The 18815-nt window shown below is 56.8% G+C and overlaps 2 protein-coding genes across 3 annotated transcripts; both read left to right on the top strand.

The window, feature by feature from the left end:
* Positions 1–542: 542 nt before the first annotated feature.
* Positions 543–3115, top strand: LOC107302540 (lipocalin-like). Of its 2 annotated transcripts, none has more exons than XM_015831656.1 (7): positions 543–688; positions 1251–1390; positions 1541–1617; positions 2253–2366; positions 2475–2576; positions 2711–2736; positions 2947–3115. In XM_015831656.1, exons 1-6 carry the CDS (start codon positions 596–598, stop codon positions 2734–2736), a joined length of 552 nt encoding a protein of 183 aa, XP_015687142.1. In that variant the 5' UTR covers positions 543–595; the 3' UTR covers positions 2947–3115. The 2 variants fall into 2 exon arrangements, with proteins under 2 accessions (XP_015687142.1, XP_015687141.1); XM_015831655.1 differs by having other exon boundaries at positions 2708–2736.
* A 760-nt stretch (positions 3116–3875) lies between these two features.
* Positions 3876–6421, top strand: LOC107302539 (lipocalin). Its single transcript, XM_015831654.1, has 7 exons — positions 3876–3994; positions 4364–4503; positions 4819–4892; positions 5098–5208; positions 5593–5688; positions 5963–5984; positions 6315–6421. The coding sequence occupies exons 1-7, from the start codon at positions 3905–3907 to the stop codon at positions 6319–6321; spliced, it is 540 nt and encodes a 179-aa protein (XP_015687140.1). The 5' UTR covers positions 3876–3904; the 3' UTR covers positions 6322–6421.
* Positions 6422–18815: the final 12394 nt, after the last annotated feature.

Raw genomic sequence — 18815 nt, 5'->3', positions numbered from 1 at the left:
CCAGTGCTGCCATTCCCGTTCTTGCCAACCACAATCAACCCACCAGACAGTGTCCGCCAGCAAAATGCCCCCACCAAGGAAGCAGCCAGGTGGGCTTGGCATCAGGGTGAGGGGCAGCCAAGGTCTGGGTCCTGTGGGCAGGTGGTCCTCCCGTGGCCTCCTTCCATTCTCCCCTTGAATGAGGCACTCCTGCACTTTACACAGCAGGGCGAGAGCCAGAGAGGGAGGGGGCGTCCCTCTGCACACAGCCTGGAGGATGATGGGGGGGGGGGAGTGGCAGGCTCCTCCGCCTTCCAGCGGGGGTCTCCTTGATGGGCCTGCGGGAGAATGCTCGCACAGCTGGGCCCCACAGAGCAGAGCAGAGCAGAGCGAGGGCCCAGCTGCCTGTTCTGTTTCCATGCCTTCGGCTTGCATCATTCTGCCAGGAGGGGGCCGGGGGGGGACGCAGGGGCCGGCCTCCAGCACAGGGTTGCCCCTTGGCCTGCTGCTGGGCTGGCCAATATATATAGCCGGCTGCCCTGGCTTCTGGCTGACCGTTCCTGGGGAAGAAGCCTTTGCAGAGACGCCACTCCAGGCAGAGCCAGGGAACTTCAGCATGTGGGCCCAGCCAGCTGCCCTTTTGGCCCTGCTTTGCCTGCTCCAGGTGGGGGCCGAGATGCCCGTGCAGGCTGACTTCCAGCAAGAGCAGGTAACAACAGGAGTGCCAACGTGGCGCCCTCGGTCCCTGGCCCGGGCGCAAAAATCTCAGTGGGCTCCTCAGCTGAGCTGGTGGGTGGAAAGACTCAGAGTCCTTTGGCAGGATGTGTTTGTGTGTGTGTGGGTGCGTGTGTGTGTGTCTGTGTGTGCACAGAATATGGAGGAAAAGCCCCCGTCACTTGTCCACACTCTTTGCAAAGGGCTGAGCTGCAGAAAGCTTCTCCTAGGGGTTCAGGGGAGGAAGGGAATTGGAGGCTGTAATACACACACACACACACACACACACACACACCCTGTTTAAAAGCTCTGCTTTTTCTGCTGCTACTGACTTTCTCAAACCCGGAAGGAACCCAGCTGCCTTCTGTCCATCGGGAGAAATAAACTTTGGGGTCTGGAGTGGCCGAGAGCACCAACTGGCCCCAGTCAAACTTCCTCGTGTGTTCTCTTCTCCCAAATGCCCTCCTGGCTGGGGTTGTCTGAGCCCTGGAGAGGGTGCTGGGGGGTGGTGGTCAAGGGGTGCCATGTGGGGAGGCCTGACCCTCCCCCCCCCTCAGTTCACAGGCACCTGGTACAGCATCGGCCTGGCCTCCAACTCCCGGTGGTTCAAGGAGAAAAGGCAGGTGATCAAGATGTGCACCACGGTTGTCACCCCCACGGAAGACGGGAACCTGGACATCGCCTCCACCTACCCCAAGTAAGGAGGCTCTGGGGTGGGGGGGCACTGCTCTCCTGGAGGGGGGGAGACTCAGGGCCAGAGCAGTGAGCTGCCCAGATGAGTTGGCGCCCCTGAGCCCACCCTGCTGTGGCCGCCTCCTTGCCTGACCGCTGCCTCTCTTCCTTCCAGGCTTGACCAGTGCGAGACCAAGAGGACCCGTTTCTTCCGGACGGAGGAGCCCGGCCGCTTCACCTACACCAGCCCTTGTACGTGGGAGCCCCCTCTCCCACCCACCTGAAGACCCCTGCCCTCTTTCTCACTCTTCCTGCTCAGCTCTGTCCAAAAGGGGCTGGTCAAATAGTCTGGATTGCCAGCAGGAGGAAACGGGTTTGCAGGCCCTGGTCCAACTTCCACCATTTTCTGGCCAGAGGGATTAGCCCCTTCCTTCCTGTCCTGTCCCGAGCCCCCAGGAGGGGGGAAGAAGGCTGGAGGAGCAGAAAGGCAGCAAGGGAGCCCATGGAGCAGCCTTCTTGCCCACCAGGCAGATGCTGATGGCAGCGGTGCCTCCCCGCCCCTCCCCCCTCCCCAGCTGCTTGCTTTGCCCCTCTTCCTCATCCCTGCCCTCCCCTTCTCCTATTCATTCAGGGCTGTGCATTGGGCACCCATTCCCATCAGCCCCAGCCCCATGATGGGACTCCTGGGAAGGGTAGCCTGGAAGCCCCGGGGGTACGGAGGGAGGAGCTGAGCCGGATTTCCCCCTAGGGAGGCAATTCCCTGCCTGTCACAAGGAGGGCAATGTGGCTGCCAAGCGGGTTGGGCCTAAGGGGAAGGGTCCCCCAACCGTTGCCCCCCTGTGCGCCCTGGCTAGGGACCCTTCTCCCCTCGCCTGCTCCTCTTTCAGGGTCCGGAAGCGCCCACAACATCCGGGTGCTGGAGACCAACTATGACGAGTTCGCGCTGCTGGGGGACACCATCACCAAGGGGGCCGACACCTTCACCATGGTCACCCTGTACGGTAGGTGCAGCCAGCACCTCCCCGGCCCTTCCCCAGGCGGGCACTGCCAGGGGAGGCAGCTGCGGGGGACTGCGAGGGGCCCTCACCCGCTCTGCTTTCTGGTGCCAGGGAGGCAGAGGCAGCTGCGCCCGGAGCTGCTGGCGAAGTTCACCCAGACGGCCTTGGGGCAGGGCCTTGCCCAGGAAGACGCCCTCATCCTGCCCCGGACTGGTGAGGGCGCCCGGCGGGCAGGCTTTGCGGGGAGGGCGGGGGCCGGGCTGGCATCGAGCGGTGGGTGGCGGGTGGAGGGGTCTCCTCAGGGGGCCACGGCCTCTGATCCCTTTTCCTGTCCTCCTTCCCAGCAGATCTGTGCCTGGGAGAAACTGCCTAGGTGAGTAGCTCTTCCTCTGGCCTTCGGTTGTCAGAAAGTATCCAAGAATGTTGCTTTTAACTTGTTTTATTTTTCTTCTTCTGTCCTCTTTAGTTGGCATTTTAATGTTTCTTTTGAAAAATAATAAAGATATTGTATTTTTTTTTTTAAAAAAAGCAGAAAGTATCCAAGGACTCTTGAAATAACTTTCTCTTCCTTTTTCTTCTGCAGCTTCTGGCTTCCGCCTCCAAGGAGGGGGGCGAAGGCCCTTTTCTCCCCGCAGTGCTGGAATTCTCCGTGTGGCCTCCTTTCCCCTCAGCCCAGCACCTCTCCTGCCTCTCGCCTCAAATAGCAGCCTTTGTCCTGGCCTGGAAATATTAATAAGAGCAATAATAAAATAAAATGTAACACAGACCGGTGTCGCTGCTGCTGCCTCGCCGTGGGGAGGTGGGAGGCGGGATCAGGGCTGGGGTCTTTTGGGCCCGAGGGAGGTTTTAATGTCTGAGATTCCACCCAATCTCTTCTTGCACCACTGAAAAAAAGTTCTCTAAAAATGCAACAAAGCAACTTCGCTCTCGCTGACTCTTTCTCTTCCTGCTGCTCCTCTCAAAGGGTCAGATCCTGTTCGGCCTTCCTGGGCTGGCCGATGTGTCAGCAGCCGGACAAGGCTCCCCCCTGCACACTCCCCTTTCAAAGCCCAACCCCTTTGTGTGCACACACACACACATAGATAGACACACACAGTGCCCCTGCTTTCTGTAGCCTTTTGCCTAGCAAAGAATTCTGAAGCACTTTTTGTTGACCTGCCCAAGCGGAGAGAGAGAGAGGGAAGGAGTGAGAGAGAGAGAGAGAGAGAGAGAGAGAGAGAGAGAGAGAGAGAGAGATGCAGCATTGTTCTTTCTTGGTGCCTGGCATTGAAGGAAGCCCCTCTCCACTCCTAGGGAATTAGAGGGGATTTAGATAAAAGGGAGGTTGGGTTGCAGGATGTGCTTCCTCCTCCTCCTCCTCCTCCTCCCTGGGGTGGGTCAGCTGCAGCACCTCTTATCCCTTAATGCCCTGTTACCAGACACCAGTTGCCCAAAGCGTTGCGTAAGCCCTGCTTCCTGTCAAGTGCCAGGGAGGGGTATAAATCTCTGCCTCTCCTGCCACCCGACCGGCACATGAGGAGCACCAAGACAGACCCACCAGCATGAAGGCCGCCCTGCTCAGCCTCGCCACCTTCTGCATGTTTGGTGTCCAGGCCGACGTGGAAGTGGATCCACATTTCGACCTTACAAGGGTACCGGTTGCAGGGAAGGGGGGGCTTCGGGATGTCCGAGCCACTTCCAGGGCTGCAGATGTGGGCGAAGGCTTGCAAGCCCGTCTCCTAAACTGCAGCCTTTGTGCACACATCTGGCTGTGGACCTCCTGCATAAACATTCTGTGGTCCTCAGCCAAACTGTCCCTCCATATTCAAGCGCAGTCTACCTCAGCAACATCAACGTCAGGGTTTTACAGTTTCACTGTAGTCCGTTCTCTGCCCTCTCTCTGTCGGGCAGGCGCAGCAGCCTTTCCCGGGGCAAAATGTATAGGCCCAACTGCCTCAGGAGGGGGAGGGCTGGGGGGGAGGGGGCCGGCCCCCCAGTCTAATCCACAGGGGTCTTTGCAGTTTGCAGGGAAGTGGCACGTCCCGGCACTCGCCTCTACCGATCCGATGCTTCAGAGCCTGAAGGACATCATCACGACACCGGCGGTCCGAATCATCCCCTTACCAAATGGCAACCTGGAAATAGAAAGTTACTACCTAGTGTAAATACCTTTTGTGGTTGGGCCGCTCCTTGATCCTGTCCCCCCAATAGTACCGCCCTCTTTCCCTGACAGACTTGGGGGGGCAGGGGGGGCCATGCAAGTTCACCCAGCCCAGATTTAAGGCAAGTGCAGCAAACACCCTCCGGATTCCTGGTGGTGCCCCAGGTCTAAATCTTCTGAGGGCAACTGGAATCCGCTCCCCCCCCCCCGCAAGATGGGGGCGAATGATAGCCATGCAATGCAGGCCCAGAGAGGGCGACTCTTTTGCCAGCCAGAAACAGCCCCCCCACTTTGCTTCTCTTTGCTGCTTCCAAGGGGAAAAAATTGCGAAGGGATGAAGAGCACCTATATGAAGACCGAGCAACCGGGACACTTTACCGCAAGTGACGGTATGGAGGGAGACCCCCTTGGCTGGACCCCGAACCAGGGCTTTCTTTCTTCAAAAGAGATGTTAGAGAAAATGAGTGTGATTCTGAGCATGTGCAGAGTGCCCCATTTGATTTTCCAGAGAGTGCAGATGGGTGGTGGGTGGGGAGAAGGCCCCGGAGGAAGGGGGGCCACTGACGGGGGCTCCGGCTGCTTCCCCCTCTGCAGAGAACGGCAAGAAGGACCTGAGGGTGATGGCCAGTGATGCCAACTTCGCCATCGTCTACGTCCAGTGGGAGATGAAGGAGATGCCGCCCAGCAGGAGTCTCCAGCTTTACAGTGGGTGATCTGGCAGAAGCAGATTTTTGAACCCAGGGTCAGGGGGAGCCCGGGGGGGGGGGGCAGGCCATAAGCCAAAGCAGCCTCAGCCTGCCCAGCGAGGGGGACTGTGGATGATGGATGTAGGGATGGCTGCCTATTTCAACCTGGGCTCATTTTCTTGCTCTAGTTGCTTGCCTGTCCATCAACCTTGCTCCCTTCTGCAGGAGTGCTGAGCAAACCTTGAACTCAGATCTCCAACATTGCTTCCCTGTCCAAACATTGTGGGGATTTGTGTGTTCCTTTCAGCGGCTCCTCCTCCAGCAGGCAGTTTGAGAATGGCTCCTCAGAGCCTCCCACATTCAGTGCCTGAGTGAATAACTCTCGCCCCCCTTTCCCGGGCAGGCAGAGACCCAAAGGGAAGTAAGAACATGGACCAATTCAAGGCCTATTGCCAGAAGATGGGGCTGATGGGCGAGCTGGTGGTCCCGCCCTTGTCCGGTGAGTGGAGGGTCCCCTTTTCCTGCCTTGGCTTCAGAGATCCTTTTGTGGGTGTCAAACCCATAAGACACCCATAAGATACCCAGAGAAGGCAGAAGAGGGCAGCTGGGGAGCAGCAGGAAATTGTAGCTAAGGGACTCGTGAGCCCCACAGGGGGGCAGGGGAGCCATTGCAGGCCCCCAGCACTCTCCCCCCTGGCTGAGAAGGAGCTGCTGCCCTCCTACCTTTTAGGGGTCGCTAAATCCTGACCAGTGCATTTTTTTCTGCATTGCAGATAAATGTTTCAAGGAAATCAGGTGAGTGGGGTGCCTTGCAAAGGGTTGAAATGGGGCACGGGGGGGGGAGGGTGTTAGGGAATTGCCTTTATTATGGTGGTACGGGGGGAGGGGCTTCCCTCCAGCTGTTTGTGTGCCTCTAAGCCGCCCTTCTGAACAAGGGTGGTGGTGGGTGCTGTAAAATTTCCAGCTGCTGCGAGTTAAATTCCTCTCTGGTCCAGTATCTTGCTCCAAACAGACGGAGTAGTTTGGTAAAGTTTGTGTGGATGACTCTGAAGAGAAATGTTGGTGGAAGAAGAGTGACTTTGGGGTACAGACTCTGTTACCTCTTTCTGCTCTTTTATTTTGCAGCGGCTGAAGGGAACCAGCCTGACCCAACTCCAGCCAAAGACTCTCCTGTTCCTGACCACAATGGCTGGCTTCTCACCTCTTAAACCCCACCCCCCGCTTGCCCACATTCCTTTTCCTTCTGTGGAATAAATAGATCACAACTTCTCCTTTTTCTTACGATGTTTTTTGTGGGGCCTCTGGGGAAGGTGCAAAGTGAAAGTTAAAACAATAGCAAAGTAAAAAGGATGAACTTCTGGTTATTGTTGTCTTCTTGTGATCCAGCAGTCTTATAAACCACAGAAGTCGCCACATGTAATATTTCAGATACAAGCTTTTGTTTTTACAACGCACATCAAAACGGGTCCTTTAAACAACGGGATCTTCTTAGAAGGAATTTCTGAAATAGAACCAAGTCCAGCCCTAAAACTGCTCCCTAATTAGAGAGGTTTCTCATTTAAATGTTGCCTGCTCAAAGCTTCTCTGTCTGTGGAGCTGCTGTGCCTCTCATGATCGTTAAAACGCTGTTGCTGTAATTATTATTATTTCACTTTTGCCTGAGCTGGAGGGCGTTCACGATGTTTCCTTCGCTCTGTGTGCCTCAGTCTTGCTGCGAGGAAACGGAGGGAGCCGCAGGACCCGGGGAAGAGAGGGCAGGCTTGGTGTCAGCTGCCTTTGGCCAACCTCAGCCCTGACCTGGAGGTGGGGGTGTGTGGGTGAGAAGGCTGGAGGCCACCCAAAAGCCTCCAGGCTCCTTGGCCAGGCAGAGCAAGGGCCCTTTGTGCTGGCTGAGATAAGAATCACCCTTTGTGCTGGACCCACTCTGGGTGCCACAGCAGTTCAGAGAGGAGCCGGCCGGCCGGCCATTGGGGGGGTGGGAGTGACCTCCCAGCGCTATAAAGCCACTGACCTTCAGGAAGCAGCTTCCCTAGGTGTCTCCACTTGGCTGAGCAGGGACCATGCACCAGGGCAGGATGAGGCTGTTTTGGCTGTCTGCCTTGGGGCTTGCCTTCCTCTGCCTTCCCGCTGCCGCCTCTGATGACCCCGACTCATGTGCTCCTGGGCAGGTAACTGAGCTGGGCGGCCTCTCCAGGCGGCCAAAGAGCCCCCAATAAGCGGGTAGGAGGCAGGTTGTCCAGAGGGGCTGCCCTGGTCCAACTTCCCTGGCACGCCCCCCGGGGCATCTCGGTTGGCTAACCAGCCTTTTTCCTCAGCTTCTAGGGCAGTGGTTCATTCTCGGCATAGGCTCCAACTGTGAATGGTTGGTGCAGTTTGTGGCTAAGGAGATCATGACTGCCAACATAAGCAGTCAGGACAAGGGAAGCTTCACAATCGCTACCCACTTAATCACGTAAGTTCCCGCAGCCCCCACCCTCTGCCCCCAGCTGTGTGGGTGGGAGGGTGGGCACTTGTGCCTGGGAGAGTGGTGGGGATGCTGGGTTTCAGGGAGGGGGGGGAGATGTCCTCACCAACTTTGCCAGAGTCTGAGCCTTGCCAGCCTGTTCTGGGATGTCTGCAGTGGGCACAACGGATCTTGGTGGGGATAAAAAGCAACATTTTCTGTGAGGATTAGCAGGAAGACAGAGCTGTTCCAAGAAGCAGAGCCCCCTCCCCAGTTGAAGGGGGACTGAGTGAGAGTCTGCTGATGCTGCTCTTGGCATATTCCCTCCATGAAGCCTTTTTGGCCAAGAGACGGGCAGTGCCCTGAGGCTGGTTCTGCAGCCGCCTAATTCCGTTGCTCAATTCTGCAGGGACTATGGACCCATGGACATAGAGATGACCTATACGAAACAGGAAAATGGGATATACCTGAACAAAAGCGGTTGGTATGAGTTGGAGGTGCTCCTCTCTGGCCAGAGGGCATCTAGCCCGGTCAGTTTCTCTGGGGAAAGGCGGCCCCACGGGGAGACTCGTGATGGTCTCCCAAAGTGGAAACATCTGAGCTATCTCTACCCAGTGAGAGAAGCTAACCTTTCAAGCTGTCCATTTAGGACTGAATCAGCCAAAATTTGTTTGTAATAAATTAATCAATTCACATTGATGCACCGTTTACATGAGCGGCTCCTGTGTTAAATGGAGGTTAATAATAGAATAAAATATTGGCTTAGCTTTTAAAAGTGTACTTAGAAGGAGACGATTTCCGGACAGGATGAATCTGGTTTAAGCTTTCTGCAACAGCCTGGCCCCACCGCTAACTTCGGGTGGCCCCCTTCTGCTCTTTCTGCCAGATTGGGGGGACAAAATCATAGAGGGGAAGAAGACGGATTGCAAGACCTATGCCATGACCTGTGTCTCAGACGTGAAGGAGAATGATGGCAAATTTTGCAAGTTTGTGTCACTCTACGGCAAGTATCCAGCACACCCCACCCCTTGCGCCAAGCGGGAAAGCAGAACGGCCCAAGGCGTATTTCTTCATTCGCACATCCCTTTTCTGGCCAGGGGTGATTTTGGATTACAGAGGAGGCTGTCGCTCTGTGGGGCTCCTTGCGCAGAAGGAAAAGGACAGGTGAGAAGAGGGACGATGCCCAGGTGCACCCCCCTTCACCTGGTCCTCCTTCACCTGTCCCTTTTGGGAAGCCAGGTGGCCCACCTAAGATGCAGCCAGGGACTCGCACCTACGTGAAGGGCGTTCTCCCCACAGAGACCTGTAGGGGGAGACCCAAGGAGCCTCTTCCCCTCAGGCCTGCCTCTCCCTCCTCTCTGCAGGCAGGGCCATGTCTGTGGCAGAGTCTGTGTGGCAGGCCTTCCTAGAGTTCGCTACGGAAGTGCAGATAGACAGAGAGCAGATATTCTTCTTGACCAAGAAAGGTAAGATGCCAAGGTGGGCTTCGGTCAAAGGTGGGAGGCGGGGGGGGGGGGAGGAGAGAAACCAAGAAAGAAGCACTTGGACTCTTTCCCTCCACGTGATCATTTACAAAATCGCCCCCAGGGAAGGATGGACTGGCCGTTTTGGCCAGGGTCTTTTCTGTCCTTCCTTGCTCAGAGTTGGATGCCACATGGGCTGATAACTAAAGGGCCACTGGAGGCTCTCAGGAGGGGCTTGAAGGGGGCAGAGAGGGGAGGGGGGTCATTGGAGGGAACGGCAAAAGCCATTTCCACTTGGGGCACCCACAAATATTCGACATCCGTGCAGCTCCCAAGGGGTGAAGCCCTTCCTGGCTCTTGATTGGATCCAGAGGCAGCCAGACCATTTTCCCCCCCAGTTTTTTCGGTCCTTTCTTTGTAAAGGCTGCCCGAATTCACGGGGGGGGGGACAGAATCCACACACACCATTAATGTTTGGTGCAGCCATTTCCACATTTCCAGGTGGTGGTGGGTTCAAGATCCTTCGGTGCAAACAAAATCCAGCTCTAACTTAGGAGCAAACCCCTCCCATGCCCGGGGGTGGGGTGGGGTGGGAGGGAGGATTAGTTGCCCCCACTGCCCTCTTGGCATCTTGTGAGTTAGTTGCTGGGAATTAGAAGCAGGCAGTAACTGAGCCGCCCGCCTGACTTTGTGTCCACAGATGCCGCTGCAAAATCCACCTAGCCGAGTCTCTCGGTGAAGACCTTCACGCCAGAGGGACCATTTCCAGGGAGAGCACCCTGGCTGGGGACGGAGACACCGTTGTCCTCGCTGCAGGTCTGCATCCCTTTGGCAGTGCATGGCCGTGGCAGATGGGGGCTTTGGGACACCCAGAAGACCCCCTGCAGAGGGACCCCCTTCCGGCTCCTGGCTGCTTTCCCTGGAGTGACCAGGCAGAACCGTCGGAATCTCCACCCCCAACAGCTGCTCTCTGCAATTTTGTTTTTGCTAAAACCTAAACTTCCCGGATGTGCTCTTAATAAATAGATTCATAAGTGCACCTCTTTTGTGGCACGTGTGTGTGTGTGTGTATGTGTGTGTGCTGTTATGTCACTTTTCTCACTTCTGGGGGGATCCCCAAAGTGAGCCCAAGAACGGGGCAAGACAAGAAGCAACGGATGAAAGCTTATCAGGGAGAGAAGCAACCTAGAACTAAGGAGAAACTTCCTGACAGGGAAGTGGAACAGAAGTTGCCTTCAGAAGTTGTGGGCGCTCCATCCCTGTAGGTTTTCAAGAAGAGACTGGACAGCCACCTGTCTGGAATGGTATAGGGCAGACATGTCAAACACAAGGCCCGGGGGCCGGATAAGGCCTGCGAAGTGGTTTCATGTGGCCCACGAAGCCATCCTGGAAACAGTGAGGGAATGGCCCCCTCTGCCTTGGCCCTGGCCCAGGCCGGCTGGGAGCCAATGTACAATTTTGTGGTGGCCATCTATGCTGAAACGCATTCAGTCTTAGCTCCACAAGGCCGTCGGCCCCGCCCCCTGGGTGCATGCTGGGGAGGGGTCACCCTTTGTGAGGAATGAAGAAATGGACCATGCCTTGGCGCTTGCCCCGGTCCCGCCCCCTTCTGCCAGAGACCCTCAGATCTGTCCCACTCCTGCCCAGGCCCCCACAGGCACCCTTGACACGAACGATGTAGAGCTGGCCACGCCCACCCAGTAGGCCACACCTACTCCATCCACACCCACCCAGTCGGACACACCCACCCGGCCCCCAGAGGGCAACCGCAATGCTGATGCGGCCCTCAATGAAATTGAGTTTGAAACCCCTGGTATAGGGTCTCCTGCTTGAGCAGGAGGTTGGACTAGAAGACCTCCAAGGTCCCTTCCAGCTCTGATATTCTATGTTCTATGTTCCTTACTTTCTTCTTGAGGACAATTTAGCCCAGATGAAAAACTGGTTCATTAAAATGAGACAGGTGGGAGGACCGGCTCTGTCTGCCCCAGGGGACTGCCCACTCCAGTCTTTCTCCCCCCTCCCACAATCAGTGGGGCAGAGCTGAAATTAAAACGGAAGAGAATGGGATTTTCCATTTCTGACCGCATCAGAAAGAAAGAAGAGCCAACATCAACATCTCAGATCACGAGCCCAGCTTCGCTCGCGGCCCAGAGCAGTGAACATTGTGTATCTGGTCCGCTGCACCCACATTCGGCTGCCAATCACCCCAGGGTGACCTTTTGCGTGGCAAAGAGACCGCCCGGCAAGGGAGGCAGAAGGTGATAATCCTTTGAGATGAGCAGGATACCTGCCAGCACAAACAGTTCTCCCGACGTGTGCGGGACGCTCAGGGGCTGCCGGGGGCGTTTCAGCTGCCAGCCTCAAATGTGCCACGTGCCCGTTTGCTGCGGTGCCTTCTGGAGAAACCCAAATGGCAGCTTTCTTCTAAAGTCCTCAGTTCACCTTTTCATTTCTCTTGCCTTGGCCATGGGGACACTCTGCCAGCCAGAAAAATCTGGAATTGTGGAAACGACGATGAAGGGTCTTGTGCAACGGTTGCTCAAAACCCTCGGAAGGTGTGGCTGTGTACGTGCAGCAACCAGCACAGACAAGGAGGGGCAAGTCAGAAGAGAGAGGGAGTTGGGGGGACAGCTGCCTGCCTGCTCCCCTTTTCAGCTTTGCTTTCATGCATTTCAGGGGCGCTGGCTGTGGCTGTGCGGAACCCCCTCAGCTGGGAATGAACACTGGGTGGCTCCAGGGGATGGGGAGGGGTTGGGTTCAGAGCCTCAGAGACCGTAGTGGAGTTCAAAGGCTGCAGCCCCATTGCAGCTCCCTGAATTTGGGACCAACCAGGCTGGCTGAAGAAGGCTGCTTAGGCGATGCTGTGCAACCATTTGGGACTTCGTGAAATGTGTGAACACCGGTTAGGTACCAGGCCTGGTTCTGCCGGGTGGTGGGAAGTTCAGGGCCCCTCCTCCACCAAAGACTTTATGCCCTCGAAATAAAGGAAGGATTGGAGACCTTCGGCTGCATTGCAGATCATAATTTTATTAATTTTATTTATTAATGTGACATTCATTGGCTCCCAACTCCTGTACAGATATGACAGCCGTCCGGGAAATAGCCAGGAGGTGCCTCCTTCCTCGGCCTTTGGGCCACCAGAAAAGTTCTCCTTTGGGCATGGATGTTGTCCGTGAAAAGTCCAGTCCTTCTGAAGGGAGGGGCGGGAAGCACAAGGCCACCTGCTCAGTCTGTTCGCACACGATGTTGTCAACCGCACAGGCCCAAGAGAATAAAGAAAGAGCATGGATAAAGCAAAAAAGTCTAAAAGCCACTGGGAGAAGTGGAAAGAATCACGTGGGATTGTCGGTTTTCCCCATTGCTCTCATCCTCGGCCCTGATGGCTCAAGGAGGGAACGGGCCAGTTCTGACCCACAGGGTGCCCCCACACATTGCCCCACAGCCCAGCAGCTCCAGGCAAAGTGCCCGGGCAAAATGAATCAAGGGCCCTTTTGCCGGCCAGCCTTGGAAAAGTGACAATGCCAGTCCCGACCCCGAGTCTACTCCAGCACGTTCTGACCACCGGATCATTTCACAGTGGCCGCCCCAGGCGTCTTTGCCACGGAGCAGCAGAGAGAGGGGGCACCGCTTGGGTGCACGTCTGAAACGGTGTCCCCTGGCATAAGGAGAAACTACGCCCCCTCTGGCCAACATAGGGGAGGCCACCTGGGATGGCTCATCGGCTGCCCAGTTTAGGGGGATTAGCTCTGCGCTCCCTCCTCTGCGATCCACTTACAAGAGGGGATCCACCTTGGCTTGGAACATGTGGCTTCTAGGCAAAAAGATCCATGAAGACCTTCTGGAGAGGTTCAGCCCCTTCCCTGTGCTTCCCACCTGCTGCAGAGGGGTGGGGCAGTGGGGCACTGAGAGCTTGTTCACTTACGTGGGAAGGGGGGCACTGAGGTCCTGGGGTAGCCTTGCCTGTTCCCACAGCCTCCTTGGGGAACCTTCATTCCCTGGAGGGGGGTGATTCTCAGAGCAACACAGGGAAGGAGCTCGTCCCCATTTCTGTCTCCCCCCCCAAATGCTGCTTTGTGTGGTGCCACATCACCCCTGAGCACATGGGGACACACCTCGGTCTCCTGATTCCATCTTCTCCTCTGTTCTCTCACCTGGATGGTCACAAGCTTGTTAGTTTTGCATTTTAGCCAAGCCCCTGACCTTTGTTGCCCAGCTCTGAACAAAGAGGGAGACCTTTCCTGGTGGGCTGCAGGCCAAATGCCCACTGGGTCCGGAGCCAACGCAAACGTATCCTGTTTGGAGAACGTCAATGGGTAAGGTCAGCCTGGCAGCCGGGGCCCTCGTGGCATCGGGGCCCAGCCAAGAAAAACCCCGTTATCTCGGTGGCTGCACGCCTGGATGGAGGGTGACGCAAGCCCCTGCGAGGGTGGGGGTCACGGGGAGCCCCCGGGCTCTATAAGAGCAGGAGGCCCTGCGAGTGCCAGTCACCTGCCTCCGAGTCTCCGCATATTCTTGGGCTGAGAAGGAGAAAGGGACTAGCGAGATGAAATCCTATCTCTTCGCTTTGGGCCTTGCCCTCTGCTGCGTCGTCCAGGCTAATGAGAAAGAACGATGTGAGGATGCTGATCTTACAAAGGTGAGTCCATGTTGCAGGGGCAGGGGCTGTTCTTCTCTGGGTGCCCCTCCCTGCCCCTCCCCCGATCAGAGGAACCCAAGCCTCAGAAGCCCCTCCTCGGGCAGAGAGGGGAGGGCTGGTGCCCAGGATCTCCGCCTTTTCCCTTTGGGGCCAAGCTGGTGGAGCAGCGAGGAGGAAGTTGGAGACTGCAATCTAATGAAAACTGTCAAATAAATAACCCTGTGATATTTTTTATGCATTGTGCAAAAGTTCATCCCTAAATGTGCATTTGGATGGAATTTCTCATAAAATCAACTCTTTCCAAATGCATCTTTCCAGACAGCACAGTTTAACTGAGATGAAATCCTCAGAGAAGTTATTTGGGGGGGGGGGTGGAATCCCCGAGGCTGCCTCCCGGTGAAGTGGATGGCATGACCCGCCAGCAGATGGGCAGCCTCCCTGGCACAAACGCTTTGGGGGAGGTGCTCCTTCTGGAAACGCCGGCCGGTCCTTAACGCTGCCTTGGATCCCCAGTTGGCTGGATGCTGGTACGTGGGGGCCATGGTAACCGATTGTGAAGACGTGGAAAAATACCTTGGTCGCATGAAGGCAGCTCCTGTCTGTTTTGTGGTAGAATCGCAGGAAAAGATGAAAATGACCGTGCAGATGGCCATGTAAGTGCCCCAGTTTGTTGCTTGCTTCCATCATGCCCGAATGGCCTGCTGGCCAGGGGTCCTGCGGTGCTGCTCTCGGGAGCCAGCGAGTCCCCCCAAAGGCCTGGATCCACCCTGGGGCTGGGGCTGTTTCCTCAGCCCCTTCGGAGAGTCAGGGGGATCCCCAAGGGAGAAGGCCCTTAAGGGCCCGTTCTCCTGACAGCTCAGCCTTTGGGTCAGCACTGTCCATCAGAGCACAGACGGTCCCAGATTGGCTTTTGGTAAGCCAGGATGAAACCCCCTGATGTAGAGAGTGTTTGAGGACTGAAGGAAGGAAGGGCGCCCAGGACAAGGCCACCTCCTGCTCCCCTCTGATGGACCCCAGGAGTTTCAGGCCATGGGTGAGACTAGCTGCAGAGCCTGGAGGTAGCCCCCTTATTGAGGGCAGAAGGACCATCCAGAAGGGCAGAGGGGGCTGAGAATGCCCTCAGCAGCTTTGACATCACTTTGCAGGCCACACGGGTGCCAGGCAATGAAGGTGAACATCACGAAGGAAAATGAAGGTTGCATCGCTACATGCGGTTTGTATTGAAGGGGAAGGACTGGCACTGAAGAACAGGATCCAGTTGGGCAAAGAACGGGGGGGGGGGGTTCCGGGGGGGGGTTAGGAAAGGAACCAGGCGGGGGCTGGAAAGTCCGCTCTGCCCACCCAGATTCCCAGGATCTAGCACCCTTGCCTAGAGGAGCTAAGGGGGATGGGCCCCTTAAGACCCAAAAAGCCCCGGGCCAGAGAGGGAGGGAAGCTCCCACGGGCCCAGAAGAGCCGGGCTCCAGAAGGATGGCAAAGGCCCTGGGGATTTTGGGGCACCCTCTCATTTCTGGGGTGCAAAGCGGTTTAGCCCTGGCTCAAGCGAGGCGCACCTTCCCCTTCTTAATTGCCATGAGCGGCTTTCTTAAGGCAGGGGTGCAGGCAGGGGCCCTTCGGATGCCCTCGAGGCTGTCTCCCATCCCGAAGACCCCGGCCTCTTCATCAGGGCACCAGGAGGGAAGAGGCCCCCGCCAGCTCCTGCCTAAACCTCAGAGGCTCCCAGCTGGGGATCATCTGCCCGTCTCTCCTTCTGTGACGGCAAAAGGAACCCGGTTTACCGTTGCCTCATTTCTTCCTACAGAGAGAGGTGGTGTTAAAAAAACTGTGGAATACATACAAACGGAGGGAGAGTCTATATTCAACATCATAAATGTTTCTGGAGAAAAGCCGTGTAAAGTGGCAACACATGTGGGTGCGTATATCTTCCAGAAAGGAAAGGAAAGACTGTCCAGGCTGAGTCTGCATATCCCATTAATGCACGATTTGTTTTAACCCTTTGGAACAAGCCACGGCAGCTGCCTAGCAAAGCCTGCTGAGCCATAAACCTAGGTTTACTTTGCAAAATCAACCATAATCCATCAGGCTCCATCTACAGAGGGGGGTGGGGGGGAGGGAGGGAGTGCAAGAGAGGAGCCCTCGGGTTCCTCTTCAGCTTCAAAAGCAGAGGAGAGGCTGGGGGGAGGTAGATTTGAGGGGGGCTAGATTCAGAGGGGATAGTCCTCTCCCCTTGAGTTGAGCTGTGCCCATAAACTGGGCTCCTCGGCTTGTCTGCCGGGCAGCAGCTCTGAGAGCGTTGGGGGCCCCTGGGGTGGCCCTTGGTAGCCAGGGGACCTCTGGGCCTCAACCCCCAAACATGGCACCTGCCTCTGCTGGGCCTTTTAAAGGGCCGTGAACTTGCCCAGGGCACCACCTCCCCTGCCCGGCTTCCCCTTGTGGCGTCACTGCGGTGCCCCTTGGCCCGAGCTTGTGGGACTGCAACCTCATGTCTGCGCATCCTCCAGTTCCCCCCCAAAAGCAGATGTCTGTCTAGGGGCCCCCGACCCTCAACTCCTGTAGACACCCCTCAGTCTCTGGCGTGCCCCAATTCCAGTCCATCAAAGGGTGGCACTTGCAAGCGGGGCTGTTCCCCAAGAGGGCTGTTCCCCAAGAGGGCAAGGGCTGTTCTCCCTTGCCCAAGGAGTGGGGTCCTCAGTGACCACCCTCTTAGAAGCCTTCTCTGCCCCCCCCGAGTGGAAATAAGCCAAGGGGCCACTCAGGTCTGACTCTGTTCTGTGCACAGGCAAGAACATTGCTGACATTCAGACGAACTCGGAGGCGTTTAGAACCTTTGCTAATGAAGGCGGCCTGGGAAAGAAAAATATTTATGTCCTCCCCAAAGAAGGTAGGCACTCCGGGGGCGGCTGCGGATACCCAGGGCTGCAGCAAGTGGAAGAAAGACCCGGGGCATTATTATGGCAATTAAGTTATGGGTGGCGATGTGCCCATTTTGTGCCACTCAAAGGTGGCGCAATTAAGTTATGGGCACCTGATGTGCCCATTTTGTGCCACTCAAAGGTGTTGCATGAGTGAGAGCGCCAGTTGAAATTAATTTCTTTCAGTTTTCTGGGGCGGGGGGGAGAAGCGTGTAGTGCAATTCTGCCGAGAGGGCCTTGTGTGCCAACAGCAGCCCTGGAGGCAAGATCCGAGAGGGCTTTTGGCACGGCGATGCCCCCCCCTGACACCTTGGCTTTCCCTGGACCCCCTCCTTCCCCTGGGCATATGCAAGGGGGGCGGGATGGGCTGGCCGGAGAGCAGAGAAGGGGGCCTTGCTTCCCTGCCTTTTCGGGTGGCTGGAGTCCTTGGAGGGGGCTCCTTTCTCCTCAGAGGCCCCCTGCGTGGCCAAGGGCCCTCCCCCATTCAATCTGCTCTTTTGCATTTTCCACAGGGATGTGCCCAAGTACCTCATAGGTAAGTTTATTTCGGATCTCAGAGCCGTTGGCCTTCTTTGGACCCTCCCTCACTTTCAATGCTTCTCCAGAGCGATGCACACTGCGAAGGGGTCCTTCTGGACCGGGGGGGGGCTCCTGACTCGGTCCAGGAGGTTGTTTGGCCGACCATCTGTGGTTCGCTGCCTGTCAGCATGAAAACCGGGGAGGGGGAGGCTCACGTAGCTGCCCCCAGATGCTCAGGAGGGTCAGGAACACATTCAAGGGTCCAAGCAGATGTGGGGGCTGGGGGTTGTGGGGGGCTGGAGTGCATGTTGGGAGAGGCAGCACCCCTATTCCACTCACCGGCTCCTTTCCTTGCAGGTGACCAGAGCGGAGGCCTCAAAACGGCCGGACGCAGCGGCTGGGCGAGTTTCGGGATTGGCTCAAATTCCAAATTTTAATAAATAGATTCAGTTCATGCACCCCTGTCTTGCACGGGACTTTTTTTCCCGCACTGCGGGCGATCTTGGTCTATGGGTTGGAGGTGGGGGGCAATCCACCTGGGGGTGGGGGTGGGAATGAGGGGCAGACCTGCATGAAAAAATGATGAGGGTGAGAAATATGGGGGCTAAATACCCGGTTGGCCTAGGCTGTTTCTTCAGGACTTTGCCCCCCTCCGTGGGGCAGGGCAGGATGGCCTCTTCTGCAGAGGCCCGTCAACTCTCCAAAGGAGAAGGGGCTGGGGGGGGGGAGGAACCTCTCCTTGCTGTGCCAGCCCAAGGAAGCCCCTTCTTCTGCCCAGAAAGAGCCATGCCCAGTTGGTGCCAGCAGCTGCTCCTTCTCCTCCTTTCAAATGCCCAACACTGCAAAGAAGACAAAAAAAAAGGGGGGGGGAGGGGTTTCAGGAAAAAAGAATGGCTTTGATAAGCACGGCCAAACCGGAGTATTACAGGGCACCACACAACGTTCCCACTTACATTGCAAAGGACCTGAAGGAGGAATCGGGGGGGGGAGGGAGAGCGAGGGACATGGGGGGTCAGAGAAATGGAGCCCTTGTGTGCCTGATCATTCGCATCTGAGTGGAGCTTTCGGGAGGGTGGGATGCAAGGCAGGAGGGCTCTCTCTGGCTAATCCAGGCTGGGTGCAAAATCCGGCCGGCCTGCCCCACTTCCTCCAGAGCCCAGAGATGAGCCCCCCCTGCCCCCCCCATGACTGAACCTGAAACCCGGTTCCAAAACTGAGAGCGCTGCAGGGAGAACTTACCCCGCCCAGTCTTCTCCAGGCAAGATGGGCGGCATACATCTCTGGGGATCAGCGGATGGATCCAGCTGGAGGCAGCCAGGGGCTTCCTTTACCCAACCCCTCCCCCCCACCTGAGAGCAAAGGGTCGACGGCAATAAGGAGAGCCTACAATAAGAAGGAGGCTGCCCGCTCCTTTCTCCCTGCCTAGGGGCCGACCAGGGTCCGTCCCAGCCCATCTCTTTGCCTAGCTAGCCCTACCACACCCCAACTGACCATCCTGCACCCCCCAAAAAAAGCCCCCCCGAGCCCCTCTAGATTGTGCCCTAACCCTAACCCTAACCCTAACCCTAACCCTAACCCTAACCCTAACCCTAACCCTAACCCTAACCCCTAACCCCTAACCCTAACCCTAACCCTAACCCTAACCCTAACCCT

The sequence above is a fragment of the Protobothrops mucrosquamatus genome, unplaced genomic scaffold (assembly GCF_001527695.2).
Source record: "Protobothrops mucrosquamatus isolate PMUCROS unplaced genomic scaffold, P.Mucros_1.0 scaffold_270, whole genome shotgun sequence".
NCBI lineage: Eukaryota > Metazoa > Chordata > Lepidosauria > Squamata > Viperidae > Protobothrops > Protobothrops mucrosquamatus.
Note: the sequence above shows the minus strand (reverse complement) of the source record. Positions and strands in the feature narration are given on the sequence as shown.

Coding starts and splice junctions, on each gene's coding strand:
- LOC107302540 (XM_015831655.1), top strand. CDS start 596: ATGTGGGCCCAGCCAGCTGCCCTTTTGGCCCTGCTTTGCCTGCTCCAG. Junction 1,391..1,540: donor ATCGCCTCCACCTACCCCAA/GTAAGGAGGCTC, acceptor TCTTCCTTCCAG/GCTTGACCAGTGCGAGACCA. Junction 2,577..2,707: donor CCTCATCCTGCCCCGGACTG/GTGAGGGCGCCC, acceptor CCTCCTTCCCAG/CAGATCTGTGCCTGGGAGAA.
- LOC107302539 (XM_015831654.1), top strand. CDS start 3,905: ATGAAGGCCGCCCTGCTCAGCCTCGCCACCTTCTGCATGTTTGGTGTC. Junction 3,995..4,363: donor CACATTTCGACCTTACAAGG/GTACCGGTTGCA, acceptor GGGTCTTTGCAG/TTTGCAGGGAAGTGGCACGT. Junction 5,209..5,592: donor CAGGAGTCTCCAGCTTTACA/GTGGGTGATCTG, acceptor TTTCCCGGGCAG/GCAGAGACCCAAAGGGAAGT.